This window comes from Cygnus olor, chromosome 1, assembly GCF_009769625.2.
Source record: "Cygnus olor isolate bCygOlo1 chromosome 1, bCygOlo1.pri.v2, whole genome shotgun sequence".
Taxonomy (NCBI): Eukaryota; Metazoa; Chordata; class Aves; order Anseriformes; family Anatidae; genus Cygnus; species Cygnus olor.
In genome coordinates, this window is record NC_049169.1 from 195,773,677 (window position 1) to 195,800,344 (window position 26,668).

General features: G+C 37.3%; 1 protein-coding gene across 3 annotated transcripts in view; it reads right to left on the minus strand.

Annotated features, from left to right (window-relative positions):
• Positions 1 to 26,668, minus strand: part of CNTN5 (contactin 5) — a 670,764-nt gene that overhangs the window by 240,942 nt on the left and 403,154 nt on the right. For all 3 annotated transcript variants that reach the window (XM_040544184.1, XM_040544185.1, XM_040544186.1), the window contains 2 exons: positions 19,084 to 19,207; positions 13,490 to 13,665 (listed from right to left, as the gene is read on the minus strand). In XM_040544184.1, coding sequence (XP_040400118.1) covers positions 13,490 to 13,665; positions 19,084 to 19,207 — 300 coding nt within the window. The remainder of the gene's footprint in view (positions 1 to 13,489; positions 13,666 to 19,083; positions 19,208 to 26,668) is intronic.

Here is a 26,668-nt window from a genome sequence, read left to right on the forward strand (position 1 = left end):
ATGTCTGAGACCATTGCTCAAATGCTTCTTGAACTCCAGCAGGCTCGGTGCTGTGATCACTTGCCTGGGGAGTCTTGCAGTGCCCAACCACCCTCTCAGTGAAGAATCATTTCCTGATATCCAGCCTGAACCACCCCTGTCCCAGCTTCAAGCCATTGCCTTGGGTCCTGTCACTGTCATTAGAGAAAAGAGCTCAGCTCCTGTCTCTCTGCTCCCCCTCATGAGGAAACTGTAGAGCACAATGAGGTCTCCCCTCAGTCTTCTCCTCTCCAGGCTGAACAAACCAAGTGACTTCAGCTGCTCAACAGCAGCTTCTCCTCAGCCACTCCTTGCCCTCCAGACCCTTCACCATCTTTGTAGTCCTCCTGTGGACACACTCTAACAATTTTATATCTTTCTTACACCGTGGCACCTATAACTGCAGACAGTACTCGAGGTATGGCCACACCAGCACAGAGCAGAGCAGGACAATCCCTTCCCTCACCCAGCTAGCAATGCCATGCCTGATGCACCCTAGGGTACGGTTGGCCCTCCTGGCTGCCAGGGCACACCGCTTGCTCATGTTCAACATGCTGTCGACCAGAACCTCCACATCCCTTTTTGTAGGTCTGATCTCCAGCATCTTGTCCCCCAGTCTGTACGTATAACCAGGGTTGCCCCTTCCTACGTGAAGAATCCGGCACTTGCTCTTGTTAAATGACATATTGCTGGTGATTGCCCAGCTCTCTAATTTGTCTAGATCTCTCTGCAAGGCCTCACCACCATTGATGGAGTTAACAGCTCCACCCAATTTGGTGTCGTCCATGAACTTGTTCAAAAAACCTTCAGTCCTACATACAAATAGTTTATGAAAACATTGATGAGGTCAATGAAACAGTCAAATCAAGCTCTGAAAATCTATCAGAGCTTGATTTGATTTTGTCCCTAAAATAATTAGAAGAACTGATATGCAAAATGACTCTGATGTTACCATATTCATGACTTTGGGTGCAAAAGATTAAAAATAAAGTGTATAGTTATTACAGTTAGGAATCTAATTTCTATGTTGACAATACTTACCTTCTTTGTAGTGTCAGATAATTTAATTAACTTAATTTTAGCATTGTGCTCTGAACACTAGTGAAAATATCCTGAATAACAAAGGACAAATTGGCTCTGGAACTGCACACTATTCTGATGTTATATCACCAAAGTACTAAACTTTATTAATAAAGTTTGTGGATGTTGTAGGAGCCTCATTTTTTATCAACTACTATTTTTGAACTCTGGATTTACTTTTATCATTCCTGTCTTCTCCTATCTCCATGCTAAATGCATAACTTTCCATTTCTGGAATCTCATGCCTTGTATGGAATCAGCTGTATAAGTTATGCTGCTCTTATGGAAAACCAAAGTAAGGTAATTATTGAATTTGATGTCATATGTAAATTAACTTTAATTGTACATTGTTCTTTTCTTATTCATTTCTACTAACACCACTATAAAGCTCATCTGTATTTCTTTTAATTTCCTTTGTCAGTCTAACTCAGCTTGACTTATTCTCAGTTTATCCATATGTTTCACAGCCTCCCAGATGTTCTTTTTTTTGGTAATCAATCTCCTTCATTCATTGCAGGCTTTTCTTAAACAACACCTTCTCTGAAATATTGTTAACTCAGCTAGAATTCAACCCTTTCCTAGAAGTTTTTCTTCTGAGTTCCAAAAGTATTATCGAGAATGACTCCACTGCCCTTATGCAGTGCCATTCCTGAATAGGTCATCTTAAATGTCCTCTCCACTTCTTTTTCTTCCCTCCCAGCTTTGTGCTGCTTTCTCTTGTGCTATCATTAATACCTGTGCACGAGTTGGTAAACAGAATACCTGACAGCAAAGTTTATTTCTCAATCAGATCAGGATCCTGATTCACTTCTCAGGAAAACCACAATAAAGCTGTGTCAGGATAATGGAGGAGGCATGGTGAGAACAGGAATGCCTTGGTGGCACTACAAAGACCATGCAAGAAATGTAAGTCAAATCACACCTTTAATTTGAAAGAATGCAGAGTACTGATCACCTTAATTTACAGTGCCTGGAAGGCTGTTAAGTAGAGAGATGATGCAATAATTGCCGAAAGTCAATCTGAGTTAGAATTTGCAAAGAAAATTTAAAAAGTGTTATCTTGCCTTGGAATAGAATTCTCCTTTAGCCTTTAAAAATTTCCCCTATTTAATAATGCTACTCTTAATTATTGTCATCTATATTTAAATGTCAAGGCTAATGGTTCATTAGCATGATAGGTTAGATTGTGAAAGATAGGTAAGTAGGTTATAGGCAGGTTAAACATGAACCTTCCAGTCCTGCAGAGAAATGCGTGATGCTAAAATGAGAAGTGAGTAGATGTACTATGCATCTTTAAATGATTGCTGTAATTACATTTCAAACTGTGTCTCCCTACATGACTGATTTCTATTAATGTTTCCATAGAACACAAAATATAAAATGTATTGTTTAAAGTACATTGTGAGTGTTAAAGACTGAGAAGAACTTAAACCTAAGAATATTTTTTATTTTGGCATCAAAACTTATTTAGGTATACATGAACCTGTCAGGATTAATAAATCTCATTTCCATTTGAATACTTTGGAATAATTGTAATTTTTTTGGTGTTTGATGGATAAGAGGATCAAAGAGGTTGAAGTTATGCCTGTGCACAGTTCAAATGGAATGAGATAATAAATGTTGCTCAATGGAGTACATCCAGAATTGATACCCTTTTCTGAAGCTGGTAACCTACTATAATGAGAATCAAATTTGCACTGTATTGATGTATAATCCCCAATTAGGGATCTGACCTCAACTTTTCAAGCTGCCTTCACTCTGATGCTACCCTGCAAAAGAACAAAAACTTCTGGGTTGTTGCTTTACAGCATCCTGGGTTTTCACTCTCAGCTTTGTTAAAATGTCCCTCTGAGGATGAAGTAATGTGTGATTTCACCACACAAAGTCAAACGGACGAAGTGAAGAAAAGTTTGTAAGGACATGTGCAGCGTAACCAGCTTCTTTCAGAATGAGGATAGTTCAGTATTTTTGCTTTACTGCCTATCTCTGGAATACAGTGCTGGTTAGAATAGTCTTCCCGTGTTCCCAAGCGTCACCCTACAGCAAGACTTAATGTCTATCTAGGATATTTCAGACTAAATCTCTCTTAAAAAATCTATCCCAACTATTCTATAACTGAAATATCAGAATGAAGACTAAGAATTAAGGAAGTGTGGATAAGGCCTAGACCAAAAATTATGAGTTGATTTGTTTAATGCTTATATAGCATAATTTGTTTTTGTAATTTCTTCACATAATAAAAATCATAAAATTACATTATTTCATACAACTGTGGCATGGCTGTTTAATATGTTAAAGTTTGAGTGTAAGTGTTTCTTTCAACATTCTGAAGAGTCTTGGTTCAAGATACTCAGACTTTGCCTATATTAGAAATGATAAATATGTAGAACTACACTCCTGTACTGGAATTTCATCATGGACACTCTCACAATGTTAGAGCCACCCACAGCATGCCTTGGTGGGGCCACAGCCTTCACAAGACAATTCTTGTCACATATGTTGGGTGTTAACAGAAATGACTAGGGACCATTCCCAAAAGACATTTTGGAAGTACTCTGTGTCTTGAAAAACAGAAGAATTTAGAAGCATGGATGTGGACCTTTTCATATGATTTGGTCTCAGTGACAGGGAATGTTTAAGTTACTAGCACGAACATGGGATTGTATTTGGAACTAAAAAGATACTGATTTAAAGCATTAGAGAGATTAAATTTTAAGATTAAATATTTTTTAAAGGCTAGCACCAAAGTTCTTAGCATCATTGAATTAATTATGTATGCTGAATGGTTCCATAAATAACAAAAAAAGTGCCACTACAACTGAAATTCAAATAACCTTTTTTTTTTCTTTTTTTTTCAAAATTGAAATTAAAAAAAAATGTTCTAATTTGACTCAAAGCCTCATTTTTTTTTTCATGATTTTCAGGTGAAGAAAATACATAATTTTCAACTTAAAATTCTGTTTGATTCTCTTAAGAAAATAAAGAGCAATCTAGCACAACTGCAAAGTGGATATGTGTAGGTGGCTTGACTATTTATGTGAGAAACAGAGACTCAGGGATGTGATCAAAATCCTGCACTCACTGAAGACGGCACCTTAGCTTTGAGATCTCATTCTGTAAGAGAGATCTCACACCTTCCTTTTGAAATTGTCTCACCTTGCACAAGTAAATAGTGGAAGAAACAGAAATCAGTCTCCACATCCAAACTAGAAGTCAGATGCCTTCATTCCATAAGATGACACAACATTATTAGTCTTTGTTTAGCTGAAACTGTTTGTGGAATGTGATACAAATCCAAATTAATTTCAGGTTCACTGAATGTTAGTCTTGAATTAATAAACTATTCATGAAAACAAAACAAAACAAAACAAAACAAAAAAAAAAAAAAAACAAGGAACCAGCTCTATATACAATTAAAATTTTCTGTCGTGTACATCTGCTTGGGAGGTGTATCTTAAGAATGTATTTCCTAAAAACAGCAACTTGGAATTATGGAGAAAAATATCCAAAAGTTTTATAGTGCAAACTGCAATGGTATTTCTAGGTATTCCTAACTGACATGGTAACATTTATCACATTGCTATGATGGCGTCAGAGCAAAGCAGTGCAAAACTTAGGCTATATGACAGGATGATAAGAGACATTTTTACAAATGATAGTATGAGTAGTTGTATTTTATTTTATTTTATTTTTTTTACCACTTCAGCTTGTTCTCATCTTTCCTTTATAGTATTTATTATTGTTGTGCTTTGTATGGTTTAGAAAGAAATGTTGATACTGTAATGTGATCAAGCATTGTGTTACCTTTTAGATTCTGGAATTAGCATAAGAAATCAAGGATTTTCTCACGTTTAGAAGGTTGTAGTTAAATCAACTGTTTACAAATTAATTTTTATTAGGAAATTATGTAGTAAAGCCAACAAGATATCCAGGGAGCATGACATCAGGAAAGATTAATAACATGGGTTATTAAGCATATTTCTTAGGCGGTGAACATGCTAACGGGCTGCCATGATGGAATGTATGATGCACAGCCTGTCTCTCCAGAAAGCTATTGATTTATATGTCTATATCATAGCTGACTTATTCTGTATTTCACTGGACAGTCATGGTAGCTCATCAACTCAAAAGGGGGCACAAATTTTATCTAATCAATATCCTTCTCTGTAGATTAAAAGAGAGAATAGATTTAATTAAAAAAAAAAAAAAAAAAGGAAAATGATACAAAGAAGCCAGTGACAATCAGATTAATAAAACGGTAGTGAGGAGTTCCATAAACAACTAACAAGTTATTTCCCTCTAACCCTTCTCAATTTTTTAAACCCAGGTTATAAATGTCACCGAGATGGTAGACTTGTGAAAAGCTGTATAATCTACAGATGGAGAAAGCGATTTTGTTTTGTGACTTAATGAAATACAGAGATTGTATATGTGGCAAAGTCAAGCACAATATACATCCTCTGTTATAACCAAAGTTGCCGCACACTGTTCCAAAGAGAAGCTGTGCAACCTGGCAAAAAAATAGGCAGTTGTGCAGTAAGGCAGGCAGATTTAGTCAGTTTGGATGCTGTATTTTTTTTCAGCTTCTCATGAGGTTCAAGGAGACACATTTCCTTTTTAGCTCATATATAGAAGCCCAAGGTAACCATTGTTGATAAATATTAAAGTTTAATTTTTAATTCCTCCCTTTAGGTTATACAAATTTCTAACAACAGAAATCAGAGGAGATGGAGATCAAACAAAAATCGTCTACCAATAGACATGTGCTTAATGTATAAGTAACTTCATAAAACTTTTACACTCTGTTGTTTCATATCCTCAGAACACTTTTGCTGTTATGCACTTCTCTGAAACTACTAGGTGTTCAACAAAGTTAAGTTTCTGCTTGCAGCAACTATAAGATTGTTTTCAGCTTGATAAGCTGTTGTTGCTTTATTACCAGGTTGGGGCTCTTGCCTTCATATATACACATTTTTTCTTAATACAGGCAGTTCTTTCCCTTTTGCTTCCATTAAATGCAGAATCTCTAAAGTTGTGTTTGGGACTTGAATAACTTTTCTGAAGAGCTATCTATACCCAACACTACTAAATTCATTAATGTAAAGATGAGCTGAAAGAATTCAGTAATTCTCTAATGCTCTTACATGAAATAATTAGAATCTTATTAAGAAAGCAATATTCTTTGTAATATGAACTCTTTCTTCAGACCGTAAAATATAAATGACATTTCAAACTAAAGCATATTGATAACTTTTTATCTTTTTAACAACCTGCTATGAGCAAACTTCAGAAATGTGACTTTAAACATATGATTTGGGGATAATGAGTTCTGATTTGTTTGCTATTTCGTCAATGCTATTTTTTTGGTTTTGGTTTTGTTATTGTTCTTATTTCTTTCCAGTTTTTCTGCATAAAATTCTATAGAAGACAAATGAAATTTTTGGCAAAATATTGCTTTTATTGAAAAATATAATTCTCCTTTGCTTCTGTTACAACCTTTTTTTTTTTTTTTGTCTTTTTTGATTAATTTATTAAAAGAGCACAGAGCATAACTTTGGGTATAAGAGATTGTAGGAAAATCAAAGAGACAAAAGAAACAAAAAAAAAAAAAGAAAAAAGAAAAAGAGGAAAACTTTTTGCTTTGTTTAGATCTTCATAAATACTTCCTATAATAGTATAAGATTCTGAACAGATCTTGAGCTGCACTGGTCCTTCCAGTTTGCCCCATCAAAATAACCAGTGACACAGGAGGCTATATCAAATGTTATATCTATAAACATATATAAAATAATGTTCATCTTCTATCATTTTCTCTTTCAAATCCAAAGACATAGTATTTCAAAGTCCTGTTTTAATTATGCACACATATGCAAATGATATAGTACATAAATATTTATGCATCATCAGTGCTGAACTACATAATAACAACCATAGCAACTGGGCTTTTGGCCATGCAACTGTGAGAAAACCAAGAGCCAATGCAATATACATGGTCTTTTTCAAATTCTGTGATATTTTGCATATGCACATTAGTGCACATGCTTTTTCCTATAAGACAGTGTCAAAGGCCTTGCTTAATGGTTCATAACGCTTTCTATTGAATTGCACGCCATTTTTCTCTTTAATTAGAACAATAACTGTTCAAGCTGCAAAGATGTAAATATTTTCCACAGCAGTACAAACTATTCATTCAAGCAAGTCCATGAACTTTAGGGCCAATCCATGAATTTTAGGGCAGTTCTCTTCAATGTTTTTGTAAATGATCTGGATGCAGGACTAGAATGAGTACTAAGTGTTCAGATGATACTAAATTAGGAGGAGCTGTTGACTCCTGTGAGTGTGGAGAGGCCTTGGAAAGAGATCTTGACAAATTAGAGGACTGGGCAATCACACAAATTTTAACAAGAACAAGTGCTGGATTCTGCCTCTGGGAAGGGGCAAACCCTGGCTATACGTACAGACTGGAGGACAGGAGGTGGAGAGAAGCTCCATGGAAAGGGATCTGGGGGTTCTGGCCAATGGCAGGGTGAACATGAGTCAGCAGTGTGCTCTGGCAGTCAAAAGCGCCAACTGTATCCTGGGGTGCATCAAGAACAGTACTGCTAGACAGTCGAGGGAAAAGATTGTCCTGCTCTGCGCTGGTGCAGCCTCACCTTGAGTCTTGTGTGCAGTTCTGGGCACCACAATATAAGGACATTAAACCGTCTATGAGAGAGTGCCCAAAGGAGGGCAACAAAGGTGGTGAAGGGTCCCAAGGGCAAGACATATCAAGAGCAGCTGAAGTTACTTGGTTTATTCAGCTTAGAGAAAAGAAACAGAGGAGTGACCACATCGCAGTCTACAACTTCCTCATGAGGGAGAAGCACTGTTCTCTTCTGTCTGTTGAGCAGTGATAGAACCCAAGTGAATGGCATGAAGCTGCATCACAGGAGGTTCAGATTGGATATTAGGAAAATTTTCTTCACCAAGAGCATGGTCAAGCATTGGAACAGGCTCCCCAGGGAAGTGGTCATGGTATCAAGCTTGTGGGAGTTTGAGAAGCGTTTGGACAATGTTCTTAGACATCATATTTAATTTTTGTGTAGTCCTGTGTGGAGCCAAGAGCCGATCCTTGTGGGTCCCTTCCAACTTGGGATATTCTATGATTCTAGCTAAATTTTCAAAACTTTCCTGTAGAAATACTTCTAAGCTTCTGGAATCCATGACTTTCAGTGAAGAAAGGGAAACTGAAAGCCATTATGCACATCTCTGTATGTTATAGTCACAACTGCCTTGGGATTATTACCCACCAAGCCATTAGAGCCCAGTAAGATTGCAGGGTACCAATTACTTTAATTACTTGAAGGTTAGGACCTTTTCTTAAAAAATCATTTTCAAAGCTTTATCTTCTGTCTTACTGAAAATAACTGGAGACATGCAAATCTGCTGTTAATGAACAATACAAAAAAAAGGTACTTCAACTACAGTGAAATTTTATCTTACAGTATTTGATCACAAACATGGCATTTTGAAAACTCTTACTTTTATTTCAGGTTAATGCATACCAATCTTTGTTTAGTACGTGTCTGTTTTTATATAGTGCTTTAGAGCTCTGTGCTTTTTACTGAATGAGGAACATTGCTGAAACTAAAGCCATTTTATTCTATTTACTACATCATCCAAAATTGTTTTCAGGTAATTAATGAATTTAAAGACAAGAAAAAGAGTTATTAATTAGATGTTGTATATTATTTGTTTAAAATATCTTAATATGTAAAATATCCTTTTTTTTTTTTTTTTTTTTTTTTTTGAGAAAGATAGTGATTAGTGATTAGACTATGGAACTTTTTCTAGATATGAATTAACAGGGCTGCAAACCATTATGCTTTAATTCCTAAAGCCATCCTTCATGCTATAAATTAAAGAGCTTTTCTTTAAGCATCTGAAAAGCATTTTTCAGTTTCCTAAAGGAAATAGAGTACTAGTACTTTGGGAATCAATGCAAACTTTATATTCCCTGAGATATCCAAATGAAAGTATTCTATTCTTCCCTTAAGAAAATTTAGCAGAACATTCTTGTCAAATTCAAGACAGTGTCTTAGAAATACCTTTTAAAGCTGTAACCATAAAGAAAATCTTTATTTTAAATTTGCTTTGGATCTGACTTACTATAACATATTTGTGTGAGCTAAGCTTCCGATAGGTAGCTGTGATTTTACAGTACAGTGACAGTAGTTTGCACTGTGAATTGCTGCATCATATAAATATTGTTTCAACAGCAACACTTGAGTTATTTTATGCTATGTTTGAAAGTGATAAAAATACTGCACTTTGAACCTTGCAATGAATGGAGAACTTCTACATATTAATGCCTACCTCTGTCTGATAAGCATTACTTATAATTTATTAAGCATATCAGAATAGTTCACAGCATACAGAAACAAACAAACAAAAAGGGTTGGGTAGGATTTTACAACTAAATTAATATCTTTCTGTGTAAGAGGACAAAGAACTACATACAGTCCCCAAGAGATTTGACTGGGGCATTTGAACTGGGAGAAATTACTATTGTTATTTTATGTGTGCTATGTGTGCAGTTTGAATGCAGAACGACTTTATGCAGAAAGACAGAAATGCAGTACTGGGGGAGTATGGCAATAGGTTTTGAAACCCAGGAGGAAAAAAACATCAAGAAATGAAAGGCTTTGGGAGTTATAGAATAAAAGGAGTTTATAATAAATGTTTAAATATTAGATTCAGGAAGTAGATGACAATCATCTTAACGTTCACCAATATATACTGAAGTTACCAAAATTGTAATCCCTTGAAGTGAAAGAGCGCTGTAAGGACAGGAATTTGAGGAAGTACTGCATCAAAAGCAGGTGAGAGTGTCATAGCAGGAAGAATTTAACTTCTACAAATATGCATTAAGCTTGAAATCGCTCTAATGAAAGGCCTGCTAACAAACTTCTGAAAGAAATTCAACCAGTTAGACTGTTCAGCCAGTTATGACTCTCTTGTTTACAGTTCTCTGTGTTCTGTGCTTCTTCTCTGTCACAAACTCTGAAGCATTGAGCTCAGCTCTTCCAGCTAGTATTCCTCCCTTAACATTACATGAGAAATCTTCACCACAATTACCAAGTAATACTCCAACAAAGAGATAAGACATTCAAGTTATTGTACTATAACAACTTTGACATCTACAAAGGCAGGTGTGCAAGTGAATACTAATGAAAAAACAAACAAACAAACAATAATCTTCCCTCCCCAAAACTCAACTGTTTCTCTCCTACTATGTTTTTTACAACCTCATCTACATTTGTTATATTGAAGAGTCACATGAAATAATATAATTAGAAATACAAGGGGTTCTAAATGAACTGTGGATGTAGCTACTGAAATTCCACAGGGGCCTCTTTGAGCTCCAAATCTCATTTGCCTGTTTGAGCTCCAAATCTCATTTTCCTGTTCTCATTTTTTTTTTTTTTTTTTTTTTCTAACAGGAAGTCAGACAGCCGTGCTCTTTGACTTCATTTAGGAATGCTCCTGAAATGGGAACAGAGACCTGAGGTTCAGAGCCATGGAACAATATAATTTTACCAGTTGCCAGGTTCTCTAAACAACTGATTTGTTCTACAATAGTTACCTTGTCTAAAAGACAAAATACAGCAGTATTTTCTTAGAGTAAATGTTAAGAATGAGCTCCAATAACATCTAAGGGTAGGAGTGGTGCTCCAGCCCTTTGATCATCTTCCTCGCCCTCCTCTGAACTTGTTCTAGTATGTCCATGTCCTTCTTGTGCTGGGGGCCCCAGAGCTGAACACAGTACTCCAGGTATAAGATTACTCTAAAAATAAGAATGCTATTACATTCTTTAGAGTTTAAACACACTGCCCTGAGTGAGGAAAATTCAATAAACCTCAGCAATGCTCCCAACTCAGAAATAGGATGACAGTCCCATGATCTTGCAAATGAAAACCTTAGGATCATAGAATCATAGAATAATTTAGATTGGAAAAGGCCTCTAAGATCATCTAGTCCAACCTTTAACCTAGCACTGCCAAGTCTACCATTAAACCATGTCACTAAGCTCTACAACTAGACGTTTTTGAAGACCTCCGGGGATGGTGACTCAACCACTCAACCGCAGCCTATTCCAATGCCTAACAACCCTCTCCATGAAGAAATTTTTCCTAATATCCAACCTAAAACTCCCCCGGCACAACTTAAGACCATTTTCCCTTATCTTATCACTTGGCACGTTGGAAAAAGAGACCAATCCCTGCCCCACTATAGCCTCCTTTAAGGTAATTATAGAGTGTGATAAGGTCTCCCCTGAGCCTCCTTTTCTACAGGCGAAACAACTCCAGTTCCCTCTGCTACTCCTCTTAAGATTTGTTCTCCAGATCCTCCACCAGCTTCATTGCCATTCTTTGGACATGTTCCAGCACCTCGATGTCCTTGGAGTGACGGGCCCAAAACTGAACACAGTACTTGAGATGCAGCTTCACCAGAGCCAAGTACAGAGGGACAATCACTTCCCTAGCCCTGCTGGCCACACTGTGTCTTATTCAAGCCAGGATGCTCTTGGCCTTCTTGGCCACCTGAGCACACTGCTGGCTCATATTCAGCCAGGTATCGACCAGTACCCCCGGGTGGTTTTCCGCCGGGCAGCTTTCTAGCCACTCTTTCCCCAGCCTGTAGCATTGTATGGGGTTGTTGTGCTCCAAGTGCAGGTCTTAGCCTTGTCGAACCTCATACAGTTGGCCTTGGCCCATCGGTCCAGCTTATCCAGATCCCTCTGCAGAGCCCTCCTACCCTCAAGCAGATAAACATTCGTGCCTAACTTAGTGTCATCTGTGAACTTACTGAGGGTGCACTTGATCTTATCTTCCAGATCATTGATAAAGATATTGAAGAGAACTGGCCCCAGTACTGAGCCCTGGAGGACACAACTAGTGACTGGCCTCCAACCGGATTTAACTTCTTTCACTGTGACTCTTTGGGCCTGGCCACCCAGCCAACTTTTAACCCAACAATGCAAATATCCAAAAAAAACCAACAAATATCCATGCAAGCCATAAGCAGCCAATTTCTCCAGGAGAATGCTGTGGGAAATGGTGTCAAAAGCCTTGTTGAAGTCTAGGTAGACCACTCTTACTTTTCAAGGAATAAAAAACTCTTATTAATTCATGATTGCTATGCTCAAGACAGACTCCAACCTGCATACCACTCAGAAGTCCTTCTCTGTTAACAAGCAAAAGATCCATCAGAATACCATCCCTAGTCATCTCACTCACCAGCTGTATCAAATGCTTGATAGCATCTGCAGCAGATAAGACTAAAAACAGAAGGTAAGACTAAAAACAATAGGTTTGAGAGGTCTGGATTTCACAAGGAGGTGTGGAGTAAGGGAAGATCTCTAACACCACACTAACTCTGCTGAGTTCGCCACATCACCAGAAGTGTTAGCAGACATGCAGGTAGGCAACTTGTTCTTGACACTACTGTTTTCCAGTTGTATAAAGGTCTGCCTCACTACCTTATGTTTCATGGTAATGTCCTATTTTCAGCAGGATCTGGGAAATAAGGATGGAATTCTTTTTGCACCTGTGCCTCTTAAGGAAGTTTCACAGATAAAGCAGTAAAAAATGTATGCCTTCCTGTAAAGTGCTGAAGGAAAGCCAGGGCTGGGTGTAGGATATCTGAAATCCTCGGCATGTTTCTTCTGTTAGTATATTTGAAAACGTGAATTCTATGGATGGAGCATATGCATTACTCAGGATCATGAATAGTTAATAGCTTCTGGAAAGCATACTGTAGTGAATTATTTCAGAAACTGTGATATTTTCAGTTTCTGTGCTGTTCATTAACATACAAAAAAAATTCTCAGTCTGATCACATATAAATGTATGCATAAACATGGACATAGGACATATATATAAATTTAAAATTTTACTTACACATGCATATAGTTATAGATGCAAACTATCCTTTGTATATAGATGTAGTTAATACAACTCTATGCCTAAGTTTGCAGTTCTTTTTCACTTACTCAGGTAGTATGGCAAAATGATATATGTTTCAATAAATTAGCAGAGTGAAATATATCATTGGGAAGTACTCAAATATGTCATTAAAGGACAGAATTTTTGATCAAGTAATAAAGTTATTTTCTCTATTATTTGGTTCTATCTATTTTCAAAGTCAAAAATCACACACACACAAAAAAAACAAACAAACAAAAAAAACACTTTCCCACTAAGCATTTTACTTCCATTTCTAAGATTCTAACCCAGCAACATCAGTGGACAGTGCAACTTTTATGTAATATATTGCAATTACAATTTAGAACCTTATCAAACAATGTAAAGATCTGATTTATCCATGTTAAAAAAAAATTGTTACTCACATGCAAACTGAAGAACAGCTTCTCTGCTTAATATACTACCAAACATGTTGGTGGTTAAACATTGATACTGTCCAGAATCCTTCATTTCACTGGGGTTGCTGATGATCAAACTTCCTTCTATTAAACTGTAGCGATAATCACTTTCAATGTCGATTTCAGTTCCATTTCGAAGCCATCTTAGGAAAAAAAGAAAGTACTTGAGCATTTTATGGCCAACCGAAGGCATCAAGATTAGTATACAGAACCTGATAGCACCAGCTAATACTAAGGATGACAGCTATTCAAAGATAGCCTGTGTGGTAACTCAAGACTATGAGTTTTACCATGATTATAATAAGTGAAGTTTCAATTAATATTTTATTATTAAAGCCTTAGGCCCAGATGACCTTAGAGCTGTGTCTGCACTGTGTGAGAGCTGGAACATTTTTTTTTAATTCTTTCACCATTTGTTCTTAGCCCAAGAAACGCAGAAATCTGATTTAACTACAGAAAGTAGAACATAACCTGTGAAGAGTAGGGAGGTAGATTTATGTACACAGGTTGTTGTGAAGTAAAAGATGTTGGTAATATTGGCAATGGACAAAGGCAAAATAATGTTAGCTGGGCCAGGATATTTGAAATTCAGAGAAGATTGAAACTGGGGAAACTGGAATTAGTTGATGGCTGGTCAAGGATAATGCCTGGGAGCTACCACATAAGTGGAAGCTATGATCAGATTAGACGAGTTAGCAGAAGGAATACTAAGTTTGGGAGGTGTTTGGGAGTGAAATGAAGAGTAGAGACAGTGAGTGGAGTGAAGAAAAGGTGAAACAAACCAGGTGGTAGGAATCATATTAGAAAGTATCACACTTGAGCTGAAGCACTGAATAATTCTCATATGAATACTTATTCTTCTGAGGTTCAGAAGTAACCTGAGAGTCTCTACATTTTTCTGCTATATGAGTAGTTTTTTGGGTTGGGTTATTCTTTAATGTGTGGGCATATTCTCCAGCAAAAAGCCTCACCCCTCTCATTCATTTTCAAAGACTGAAAAAACAAACCCCTAAATAGCCCACTGGATGCAAGAGAGATTTTGGGAGGCAAATTAATAGACTTCACCACTCAGAAATAATCTCTGGGAGGGGTGCAATATCTCAATTAAAGAATAACAATCCACATAAGAAGACTTTTAAAATTAGCTTTTGTGTTAAACTGTTAAGAACATTAAATTGTTAAATGAATGTTTCTGATATTGCAAAGAAGAGACAAGCAGCATAACAGGTATGACAAATCTCTGTGAAAAGTGTAATACACCATCATTATTCATAGATACAGATATTTCCTTCATGACTAGTTCACAATCATTCTGCAGTTTCAAAGTTGCATCAGGAAACTGTCAAGCACATTCAGGCTTTGCCAGAATTCAAAGACTGGAAGAACTTGGCAACACCTAGACTTCAGAGGCAAATTTAATGAAGCTGAATGATTGTCAGTTCATCCTATCTTGTTAACACTCATGGTGAATGAGGTATAGGCAACAGAACTCAGCTGGAGTAACTGTGAATTTTTCTAAATGCAAAAATCAGAATTGTCAGAATTAAGATTAACTGTAAAACTATTATTTGCCTATTTTATCACGGTTGAACTTTTGATCCCAGAGGAACCCTGCCTCATTCAATGTAAGAAATGGAGCACTGTTGATAATATCTTTATAATGCAAAGGATATTAAGGAAATGTCTGTAGGATCACATTTTTAAAAAGAGATATACATAGCAGAGCTAAAAAGAATATTTTTTCATGTTGAACAGTTTATTAATGATTCAAGATTTTGAACAAAATCATAATGAAAGTTAACACATATTTATATGTATATATGAAATAAAAGTGCAAAATCAATTGATCTTGAAATGATGGATGTTTAGATAAGGAAAAAGTCAAAATGACATGTTTTGGTATTTCCAAATGGGAATTGAAACAAAATTCAGTTTGCTTTAAGTAGCTGACTTCACTTAGTTTCATTTTTGGTTAAATTCAATGCAGAAATATGTTTTTGTAAAGCTACTCCAATACTTTGAGCTTTACAGCTGTGTGCATATATGTCTCCAAGGCCATTCTGCATGCATGCATTCCAATGATATAATTTAAGCATATTAGAGGAAAAGCAATGCTGAATTTTATGACATGTTTTCTTATAGGTAGCTTGACTGATTTGGGAGGACAGAATCACAAATATAATACTTAAAAGACAATGACCTGATGATGAAAATCAGTTATATATATATATATTTCTTGAACGCAAATGACACAAAATATTTCATAACATTCTAATTTGGCATAAGAAGATAAAAGTACTTTTTCTTTTTTTCCCAACTGCTTTTTTTTTTTTTTCTATCAAGAAATGATAGTGATGAAAAATTTCCCACCAGCTTATATGTGTCCTAAGTAAAATTGTTTACTGTTTTTGGCTGCAATAGAGTTAATTTTCTTCAGAGTAGATTGTATGGCACAATATTTTGGATTTTTGATTAAATGTTTTTGATAAAACACCAATGTTTTAGTTGTTGCAGAGCAGTGCTCACACAGAGCCAAGGACTTTTCTTCTTGTGCTGCAAGGCGGCTGGGCTTGCACAAGAAACTAGGAAAGGACGCAGCCAGGACAACTGATCCAAAATGATTAAAAGGATATTCCACACCATATGATGTGCTCAGCAGTAAAAGCTTGGAGAATAAAGGAGGAAGGAGTGTGGTGAGATACTCAGAGTTATCATGTTTGTCTTCCCAGGTAACTGTTACGTGTGATGGAGCCTTGCATTCCTGGAAATGCCTAAACATCTGCCTGCTGATGGGAAGTAGTAAATGAATTCCTTATTTTGTTTTCCTTGTGCGTACAGCTTTTGCTTTACCTATTAAACTGTCTTTATCTCAGCCCAGAAGTTTTCTCACTTTTACTCCTCTCATTCTTTCCTCCATCCAAGTGGGTGGGGAATGAGTGTGTGGCTGTGTGGGGCTTAACTACCTATGAGAGTTAAACCACAACTAGGAAACACGGTGTTTCACAAGTAGTACAGGTGTAGTGAACTGGCATCTCAGGGAATTCTGCACCTGCCTTTAACTCAGTATTGCTGGTGCCTTGTGACAACCCACAGGAAGCTTGTGAATATACATATTTCTCACTGAAGGTATCTCAGTTATTTTCTTCACTGAGTGGGTCCTGACTTATAATAATGAAGTCTGATTTGCAAAAATGAAATCGGTTTATCTCAGGGATCTATTATCTAAATCAATGCATTTAGATACATTGACTAGATGCAAAGACTGACTCAAAAAAGGAAAGAAGGTACAAATTTTGATTTAAGGGTAGAGCTTGAACAAAGAGAAATAAGATCTTTGCAAACAGGAAGAAAATTTGAAATGATATGAGCATTGTCCATGCCATTAACTTGAAGTAATGTCTTAGCAAAAAGTAATTTGTAAAGAGGTTATGAACACTGTGTCATCAGTTATGCAGACTAAGGGAATGAAATAAAAATGGCAGAGACAATGTCAGTTCTGGAATCTTTTAGTTCTTTAAGAGGTCTTTTAATATACTTCTTAAAAAAATAGAAAAAGAAAAATTGTACTCTGCTTTGTTTATGGCTGAAAAGAATTCTTAGCAGCATGGACTTTACAGCCCAGGTAAATAAAGATCTCTATTGCCCAGTGCTTGTAGATGACACGACAGGGACTTTGGTGATATGGAAATACGTCATCTCCCCCATATTTCATATGGCAAATATTGGATAGTGAAATACAACAAACCTCTGTTTTACCATAGTCTTTTTTTTTTTTTTTTAGGCTAAATTCACTCTTCACATTTTCACATTCCCTGGAGAACAGTATATGCCCGACAAATTCATGCATATCTTTTTTTTTTTTTTCTTCCACTGAATGGTAGTGATGGCATGCACTATATGGACAAGTGGTATCAACAGAAGGGAGAGAAGTTAAATGGTGCTGTTGAAATTAGGCCTTTCTGGTCAAAGCTTCCCTCGCATGAACACCTGTCAAGTCAGCTTGTTTCTGAGGCTGCTGATACTAGTGAATCTCTGGAGAACTGAAGAAATGGATATGTTGAAATTATTTGTTGACTGAATTCCTCTGGGGAAATGCAAAAATGGTTGGACCAAGAAAGAAATGAGATGGCATAGATTCTCCATAGATTTCCCAAAGAAGATGTTTCCACAATATTTGTAGCTGCCCATGGCAGAGGTGGTGGTGATGGCTAGGCTAAAGATCATCTGATCTGTACCAACCTAAACCATTCTATGATTCTAGTATTATTGAGGTTGTCTGTGAGAACTGAGAACATGGTTCCCCTCTTTTTTTGGGAATTTGTACCTTTTTCCCATAGACTCTTGCTGTGTTGAATGGAATGATAGCTCTTAAACTGAGTGTAGAATTTACACACATTATTTTTTATCAACAAAGTAACAAATATGCAATAGAAATTACACAAGGGTTATCAGTAAGAAGAAATGCAACACCGTCTTTCATCCCACACTGAGTTCAGGCAATTCCAGTTTTGAGACTTTCTGGCCACTCTAATCCTGTGTTCTATGTTAGCCATGTCTGTGTTGTTTGAGGAGTTTGTGACACATACCAAACCAGTTTAATGAATCACATCTGTTGCATTGAGGCAGATTCAGTGCTGTTGCAGTAGGGAGATCTAAAGGGGGTACTGCCTTTGAATTTCTTCTTGCCATAGAAGTGCAAATTCTGTGACTCAAATAAGCCTAAGGGAAATTCATTCAGTATGCTAAAGAATCCACAAGTGAAATAATTGTAAAAGGTAAAAAATAAAACAAAGAATCAATGATTGTCACATAAGACAAAAGATGGTGATAAGAGTCCTTATTCTCCCTCTGTAGCTGAAGAATGACTCTATGTGAAAATATAAAGGGTGTCCGGAGAAAAAAATCACCCGTATGTTCTCCCAACCCTGCTACATCACTTGCAATTTGTAAAAATATGAGTAGAGTCAGATATAGCAAATGGATAAGGTGACTGCAGCATGCTGGTTCCACCTGTAAGTGGGCACCATTAATAAGCTGAACTGTCAGACTCACAGGCATGGTATAACAGATCTGTATAACAGTTAACTGTCAAATATGGGAAAACAGGGAAGAGAAAATGGTTGCAAAAGAGTAAGATGCTGGTCTTGTAAGTGAAAAGAGTCCAGACGTGGCTAAACTATGGTACCTTGTATTAGATAGTCATGTCATTTAATTTACCTGTTCTTTGCTGCTTTCCCTATAAAACAGGATAGTATTTCCCATCTTTAAAGATGTTGTCTTTAGAAAAAAAGTCAGTTAAAGGTTTTGATCTTGTCAGTTGTTACAGACGTGTGAGAAAACAAGGCAAAAGAGTCCCTTAACATGGATAGATACAATGCATAGAGAACATAATTTGAAATGTCACAGATTGCTTTGCCTTTACTCACTGCCATTTATCTTTCTTGCTTATTTAGAATCAGAAAAATCATTCAATCAGGAATATGATTTGGTCACAAATGTGTTTCTGTTATATTGTTATGACCAAATATTCTTAAAAATACAAAGACTTCTAAAACATGTACCTGTATGTGGGCATAGGATTTCCATGAGCTTGACAATTCAGAGACACTTTCTTCTCTTCAGAATCAGTAGGAAAAATCACATCATCTGGCTCTTGTACAAAAACGGGCCCATAATCGACACTTTCTGTGGAAATAGAAGTGCGAAAGTTTTGAAAATATGAATAAATATTAATGTGTTATAGCATAGGACTAGAAGGTGTTTTGAGCAAATTTGCCGACGACACCAAACTTGGAGGAGTTGTAGACTCAGCTGAGGGTGGAAAGGCCTTGCAGAGAGATCTGGACAGATTGGCGAGCTGGGCAATCACCAACTGCATAAGTTTAACAAAAGTAAGTGCTGGGTCCTGCACCTGGGACGGGGCAACCCTGGCTATACGTACAGACTGGGCGACAAGACACTGGAGAGCAGCCCCGCAGAGAGGGATCTGGGGGTTGTGGTTGACAGCAAGTTGAATATGAGCCAGCAGTGTGCCCTGGCAGCCAGGAGGGCCAACCGTATCCTGGGATGCATCAAGCACGGCATTGCTAGTCGGTCGACAGTAGGGATTGTCCCGCTCTACTCTGCACTGGTGCGGCCCCACCTCGAGTACTGTGTGCAGTTCTGGGCATCACAGTACAAAAAGGATGTAAAACTGTTGGAGAGTGTCCAGAGGAGGGCGACGAAGATGGTGAAGGGCCTAGAGGGGAAGACATATGAGGAGCGGCTGAGGTCACTTGGCCTGTTCAGCCTGGAGAAGAGGAGGCTGAGGGGAGACCTCATCACAGTCTACAACTTCCTCACGAGGGGGAGTGGAGGGGCAGGTGCCGACCTATTCTCCTTAATCACCAGTGATAGGACCCATGGGAATGGTGTCAAGCTGAGGCAGGGGAAGTTTGGGCTAGACATCAGGAAGAGGTTCTTCACCGAGAGGATGGTTGCACACTGGAACAGGCTCCCCAGTGAAGTAGTCACTGCACCAAGCCTGTCTGAATTTAAGAAGCTTTTGGACTGTGCACTTAGTCACATGGTCTAAACTTTTGGGTAGACCTGTGTGGTGCCAGGAGTTGGACTTGATGATCCGTATGGGTCCCTTCCAACTTGGGATATTCTATGATTCTATGATTTATAAAGTTAGATGATAGTATGAAAAAACTATCTTTGTTATTTAGATATTCAAATCACATTACCTCAGATGCTGTGTTAAAAAGCAATAGTTAAAAGTAATATATATATAAGAAAGGAATATTAATGTAACAATGAAGTAGTATGATTTAAGGTGTGCATCTAAGGCAGTGCATTAAGATAGCTTTAGCAACAGACATATTTTGGCCTGAAGCCTAATGAGCAGGTTAAGAGAATTAAGAATGCTAGAGGAATTAACTCTGTTTATAGGAAGTAAGGTAAACAAAAAATTATCTTGATGCTTGCAGAAGTTCATATCACAAAGAACTGAAGCACATTTCCTCTTTATGTCAAAGATTTGCTAAGAAAAAAAATGCTTTTAAAATTAATAGCAGCAACTGGTTGCTACTATTAAATAATGTATATGAAAATCTGACATTTCATTTTCTTCCACTGTCTTCTCTAATTTTGTCATATATATATATCTTCATATGAATTAACATTTCTGGATAAGAAAAGCTGTATAGACCCAAACAATATGTCTATGACTCCAATTCATTCATAATGTGCAGAGGGAAGTGTAACCTTCAGAAAAGTAAAAGGTTGCAGGTACACTGTTCGTGAACACGTAAGTGTGAAAAACTCAAATGCTCACTATGCAATAGAAGACTGGAATTTTAATCACCTTAGCCTTGCTCCAAACTCTTGAATCATTTAGTCTCATAATACACATCAGATTTAGAGCACGAACCTATGGATTTGGACGAGCGAGGGGATAGTCATTTTGTCCTATTAGCTGCAATGAAACGTAGGGGAACAGGGTTTTATCTGTCATTTTATGGTTACAATGTATTGTATGGATTGCATCTTATAATTGAGTTATCTACTTCTCATATTGCAAAAGAAAGAATCTGTTTATAAATAATCAGAGCATTCATCAAACTAGAGTTTAGCAACAGCAAGAATTGATTAATAAATGCGAAACTAAATAATGCTTTTAGATTTAGGTGTTATCCCATGCAGATTAAGAGATGTACGATTTGGAAATATTGATGAGCACTAGTGTCTTTACCTTCTCGCTAGGAGTGACACTGTAGATAAAATATTTTTTTACAGTCTAGGATTTCTAGAAAGTAAATTATGCAATGCTAGTTAGGTGCTAGTGTCACTAGCAATGCCGGTTCTATACCTCCTGTCTATATTTCGAAAGAAATGAAGGGAACATATTGCAGATACAAACATTTCATTGAAATATTTTCAAATATATATATATGAAATTAAAATACTGCATGACATAATTAAAAAGAAAAGTTTTAATCTTCTTATACATAATGATAATAAAAGATCAGGTAAAATGAAGCCTTGTGAAGGCTTCAGTATTTGTATCAATGATGGGCACATATTTTAGCCAATATTTAAAATCCCCATTGAAGATAATGGAAAATCCAAAATTGACTTAAACTTATCCAAAATTGACTAAAACACCACTTGAGGCTAACTATATTCTGATTTTTGTGTAGGGAGTTTAAAGTTACATTGAAATTGTGGGACTTAATAATTCCCAGAAGCCAGTGCACACTGCTGATGTTTCAGTTTCATGGTGGGGTGAGACTCAGGTATACAGACTGGTGGCTTCACAGCCTTTAATCTCTGAATACAAGCAATGTAAATATTCACATCTAAATTTATATAGTTAATCCATTCTTTTAATAATAAATAATATTAAAAAAAAAAGTGTGTGCATGGCACCACTCATACTACAGACTTAGAGACTTATGTTGCAGGATAAAATTCTGAATTTTTGGGAAAACGTGTAATAGAATTCTGGCTGTGTTTTGCTATCCTACTAACTGATAAACTTTTATTTTAAATAAAATTTAGTTATTAGCAGTTCTCAACCTTTTCATTTTCAATTTTCATTCTTCAATACTAGTTCATTTCAATTTTTGAATATCTTCTTCAACCATTATATTAATCATTTCTGAGGCAGACATTTGTCCCTGAGAGAATAATACGTGGACTAAAACCTGAGGTGCTTGGAGAAAACATATTTAGTGATCAGTATGGGATTTCTCAGGAACAGATGAATCTTATCTATCACTGTTTTTAAGGACTGGAGATTTTTGAGTAGATGGCAATGAAGTTTTACAATTGAAAAGTACACATGGGTTAAAACCTTACTTTTAACTAACTTTGGTTTAATTGCTTATCTTGGCGTGTTGTTTGAGAACGTTCACTTATTCAGGAATTCCAAGTTATAGATGCATTAATAACAACAGCAAATACCTAGGAGAGCTTGACTGCAATCTGCTTGAGGATTCTGGTTCGAAGTGGATAACCAGATGAATTTCACCTGATTACAGCTGGGAGTATCTTAATTTCTCTTTCAGTATTGCATCACATATTAAACACATTTAATCACCATTAAAAACCTAAATACAATTTCCTCTGCCTACAGCATAATTGCAGATTGATTAATATTCACAGAAATTGTTCATGTGTGCTTTTACAAAATAGACTGAAGGACTGCTCAATTATGCTCAAGAAAGCCAACATCAGGGTTAATAAATGCTGGTTGTTAGTTGTTAGTCCCAGGTCTAATAAACTGCATCAGTCTCTTTTTTTTTTCTTTTTTTTTTTTTTTTTCTGTTGAGAATCTTCCCTGAAAAGTGCATCTCTGGGTCTTACCACAGTGTTATTGTGAACAGTTGTAGCAGTATGTTTTCTGAGACCTTAGGCTAGTCCCATGAGTAACCAAGGTGATGGTTAGATTTTTAGATAGTAGTAAACATGCATGATTGTTGAGCAAAAATAGAAAAAAGTGCCTGATTATAAAGTCTGTTTGAGCACATTCATACATATGAACTACGTTACAGAAGCAAGCAGGCTTATATATTTGTTCAAATTTTTACAGAATTATAAGCCTTAAACAGTTCATAAGCTAAAACTACAACAACAACAACAACAAAAAAGCAAAACACCAAAAACAACAAAAACTTATATTTACAGTACATACTCTTCAAACAGCATTACTGTAGTACATTACATATTATGGTGGGTTGACCTCTGCCAGCTGCAAGCCACCAGCCACTCACTGCCCCTCCTCAGCAAGATGGGAGAAATAGGATGTAAAACTCATGGGTCAAGACAGGGAGATTGCTTACAAGCTACTGTCTTGGGCAAAACTGCTGGGCAGAGCAGACCAGCGGAGTGCCATGTTTGTGTCAGCCCTGCTCTATTCTGGTGTAGGTTCAGGTCAGGTGAGGCTCCTCACAACCCCTGAAGTGATGCTGCACAGCCCAGCCCTGACAGATGAGCCCTACTCTGTGCAACAGGGATGAGTTACCTGTCTGTAGGTGGAGCAAGTGGACTTCTCGATGTTACAATTGGAATTAAAATGAGTATTTAATGCCATATGAGGTGCCCGGGTGTGGTTGATCTAGAGGCATGCATTTTTTTTCCAGGTCCAGTGTCATATCTGCCTGTTTCATGTATATCCATAGGATATTAGCTTTTTTAAAAGTGTGTTAAACACCTAAATTACTCCCCAGTGTTTAGACAACCCATTTATTGGTCTGCAACCTCATGCTGAATTCCACTTCCCTCTGCCCTGGCCCTGGGATAGGGCAAAGGGCCTCAGGATGAAGAGTCCTGGTTAAGAGGCTGTCCTCACAGACAGGAATGATAGTGGACTCTTCGTGTCAGCCATTTTCCCCATGGGCCTGAGTTATGGGGTTTGTCCTTCCCACTGTACTTGAGTAACAGACCTTTTTTCCCAAGCTGATGAGGGCTGGGCCTTTGTCCTGGTTTCAGCTGGGATAGTTAATTTTCTTCCTAGTAGCTTCCTACTGCTATGTTTTTGATTTAGTATGACAATAATGCTGATGTTTTAGCTGTTGTTTAGCTGATGTTTAGATTATCCCAAGACCTTTTCCGCTTCTCATATTGCCCTGCCAGCAATGAGGTTGGGGGTGCACAAGGAGCTGGGAAGAGACAGAAACACGACAACTGGCCCAAACTGGCCAAAGGGAAGTCCCATACCGTAGGACGTCATGCTGAACAATTATATGGGGTGATCGGCCAGGGTGTGTGTGGGCTGCTGCTCGGGGATGGGATGGGCATCAGTCAGTGGGTGGTGAGCAATTATGATAATTGTTGGGGCTTTTCCATATTGTCAGCAACGTTCAACAAGGCCAAGTACAAGGTCCTGCATCTTGGCCAAGGCAATCCCAAGCACAACTACAGGCTGAGTGGAGAATGGATTGAAAGCAGCCCTGAGGAGAAGGACCTGGGGTTGTTGGTTGATGAGAAGCTCAACACGAACCAACAATGTGCGCTTGCAGCCCAGAAAGCCAACTGTATCCTGGGTTGCATCAAAAGAAGTGTGCCAGCAGGTCGAGGGAAGTGATTTTTCCCCTTTGCTCTGCTCTTGTGAGACCCCACCTGGAGTACTATGTTCAGCTCTGGGGCCCCCACCACAAGAAGGACATGGATGTGTTAGAACGAGTCCAGAGTAGGGCCATGAAGATGAATCAAGGGGTTGGAGCACCTCTTCTGTGAAGACAGGCTGAGGGAGTTGGGGTTGTTCAGCCTTGGAGAAGGAGACCTTACAGTGGCCTTCCAGTACCTAAAGGGGTTCTACAGGAAAGCAGGAGAGGGACTCTTTGTCAGGGAGTGTAAAGATAGGACAAGGGGTAATATTTTTTAACTAAAAAAGAGTAGATTTAGACTAGGTATAAAGAATAAATTATTTACTCTGAGGGTGGTGAGGCACTGGAACAAGTTGCCTTAAGAAACTGTGGATGTCCCATCCCTGGAAGCGTTCAAGGCCAGGTTAGATGGGGCTTTGAGCAACCTCGTCTAGCGGGTAGTGTCCCTACCCGTGGCAGGGGGGTTGGAATTAGATGTGCTTTAAGGTCCCTTCTAATCAAAATTATTCTATGATTCTATGATTCATTGGTATATCTCAATTTACTATTTTAATTTCTCAAGGGAAGCTTTTCTGTTCCCCACACAAACTTTTATAAAAACTACCTTTTTTTTTTTTTTTTTTTTTGTATCTTAAGTATTTTGAGAGTACCTAGCAGATGGTGTGGAACCAGGAACTCAAATTCAACAAAAATTTGACTCTCATCTTACACATCTTGAAGTTCATTGATTCAAACATTTTCTGTTGTGAAGTAGACCTTGCTCTTTCTTTTCTTGTAAAAGATATCAAACCATAGATAGAACTTTATTCAAAGTTAAGTTCTAATTTTTACTGTTACATTTCCAAAAGTTTTAGGAACTGTAAGAAAATATGAGTTTGCAATTTTATGATTCTTCGAGTATTTCATGAATAATTCACACTTTCTGTGCACATTCTTTAGTCATGACTTTACACATTGATACATAGCTTGAAGAGGATTGTATTGCCTTAACTGCATGTTTATGCTAAGTAATTCTATATAGTTTAAATTCAGCAGTGAGCTACTGGAGAGTTCTTTTAATTTGTGATATCAAGAAAACCATACTGATATACTGCGAGTGCAAATTAAACAGCATAAAGTCAGTATAAGAAGAGCTTCATTAGAAGCCATGTCAGGCCTCTGAGCATGTCTGCTGGGAAATCAATTAAGTTCCTTGAGAACCCCTATACTTAGGCTGCTAATAAGAGTATTTTGTCTTTTCTTATGGCAAATCTGGCTCCTGAGTGTATGCCATATAAGAGATGTTTGAATTATGCAAGTTCTCAATTGTAATAACATAAAAAATGTCCCTCTCACCCCATTATTAATGTTCTGTCACTTGTAGCAGGCCCCTTATGACTGCACATGAACTGTACCATTTCCTTATTTAGAATGCCCTGGCTAGTAAACACCATCACCTAACTTTATAAATTGTCACATAAAAGTAGGAAAATAACTAAAGGAAATAGGAAAAAACTAAAGTTATTAGGAAAATAACTAAAATATTTTTTCTTCAAGAGCTTTAAAATAATAAATGAGCCTCAAGACCAAACTGAACTCAATAAATTTACTTATTTTACTTAGTTCAAGTCAATGGAAAACCAGATAATTGAGACAGTAAATTTATTTCTGGTTTCTAAATGTTAAATATTTATCTCAGATGTAAGTAATTAACAGAAAATATTCCATATCGTGAACTAAGAGAGGTTTAGAAAAAGTTGGATTCAGCTGCCTGAGTAGAGATGTTCTCACCCTCTAGGATGATGCAGAATATCCTACAGAGCCCAGTCTCCTTACACAGGATCCTCACTCCTGCTGTACCTGAAGTACAATAGTCTTTTTTAAGTCCTAATTCATACGTGTGCCTGTGCCATGGAGGTGCTTCAGATAGTCAAGGGCTCTTAAAATATTACTCAGGTGCTTCACATTTACCTGTCTGTGCAACTGTCTGCTTCCACCCAGCTGGATATACAAAGGCCTGTAAGTGATGGAGTAACTCTCCTAGGACTGTTTTATGCAGTCCTTGAAAGAAAGA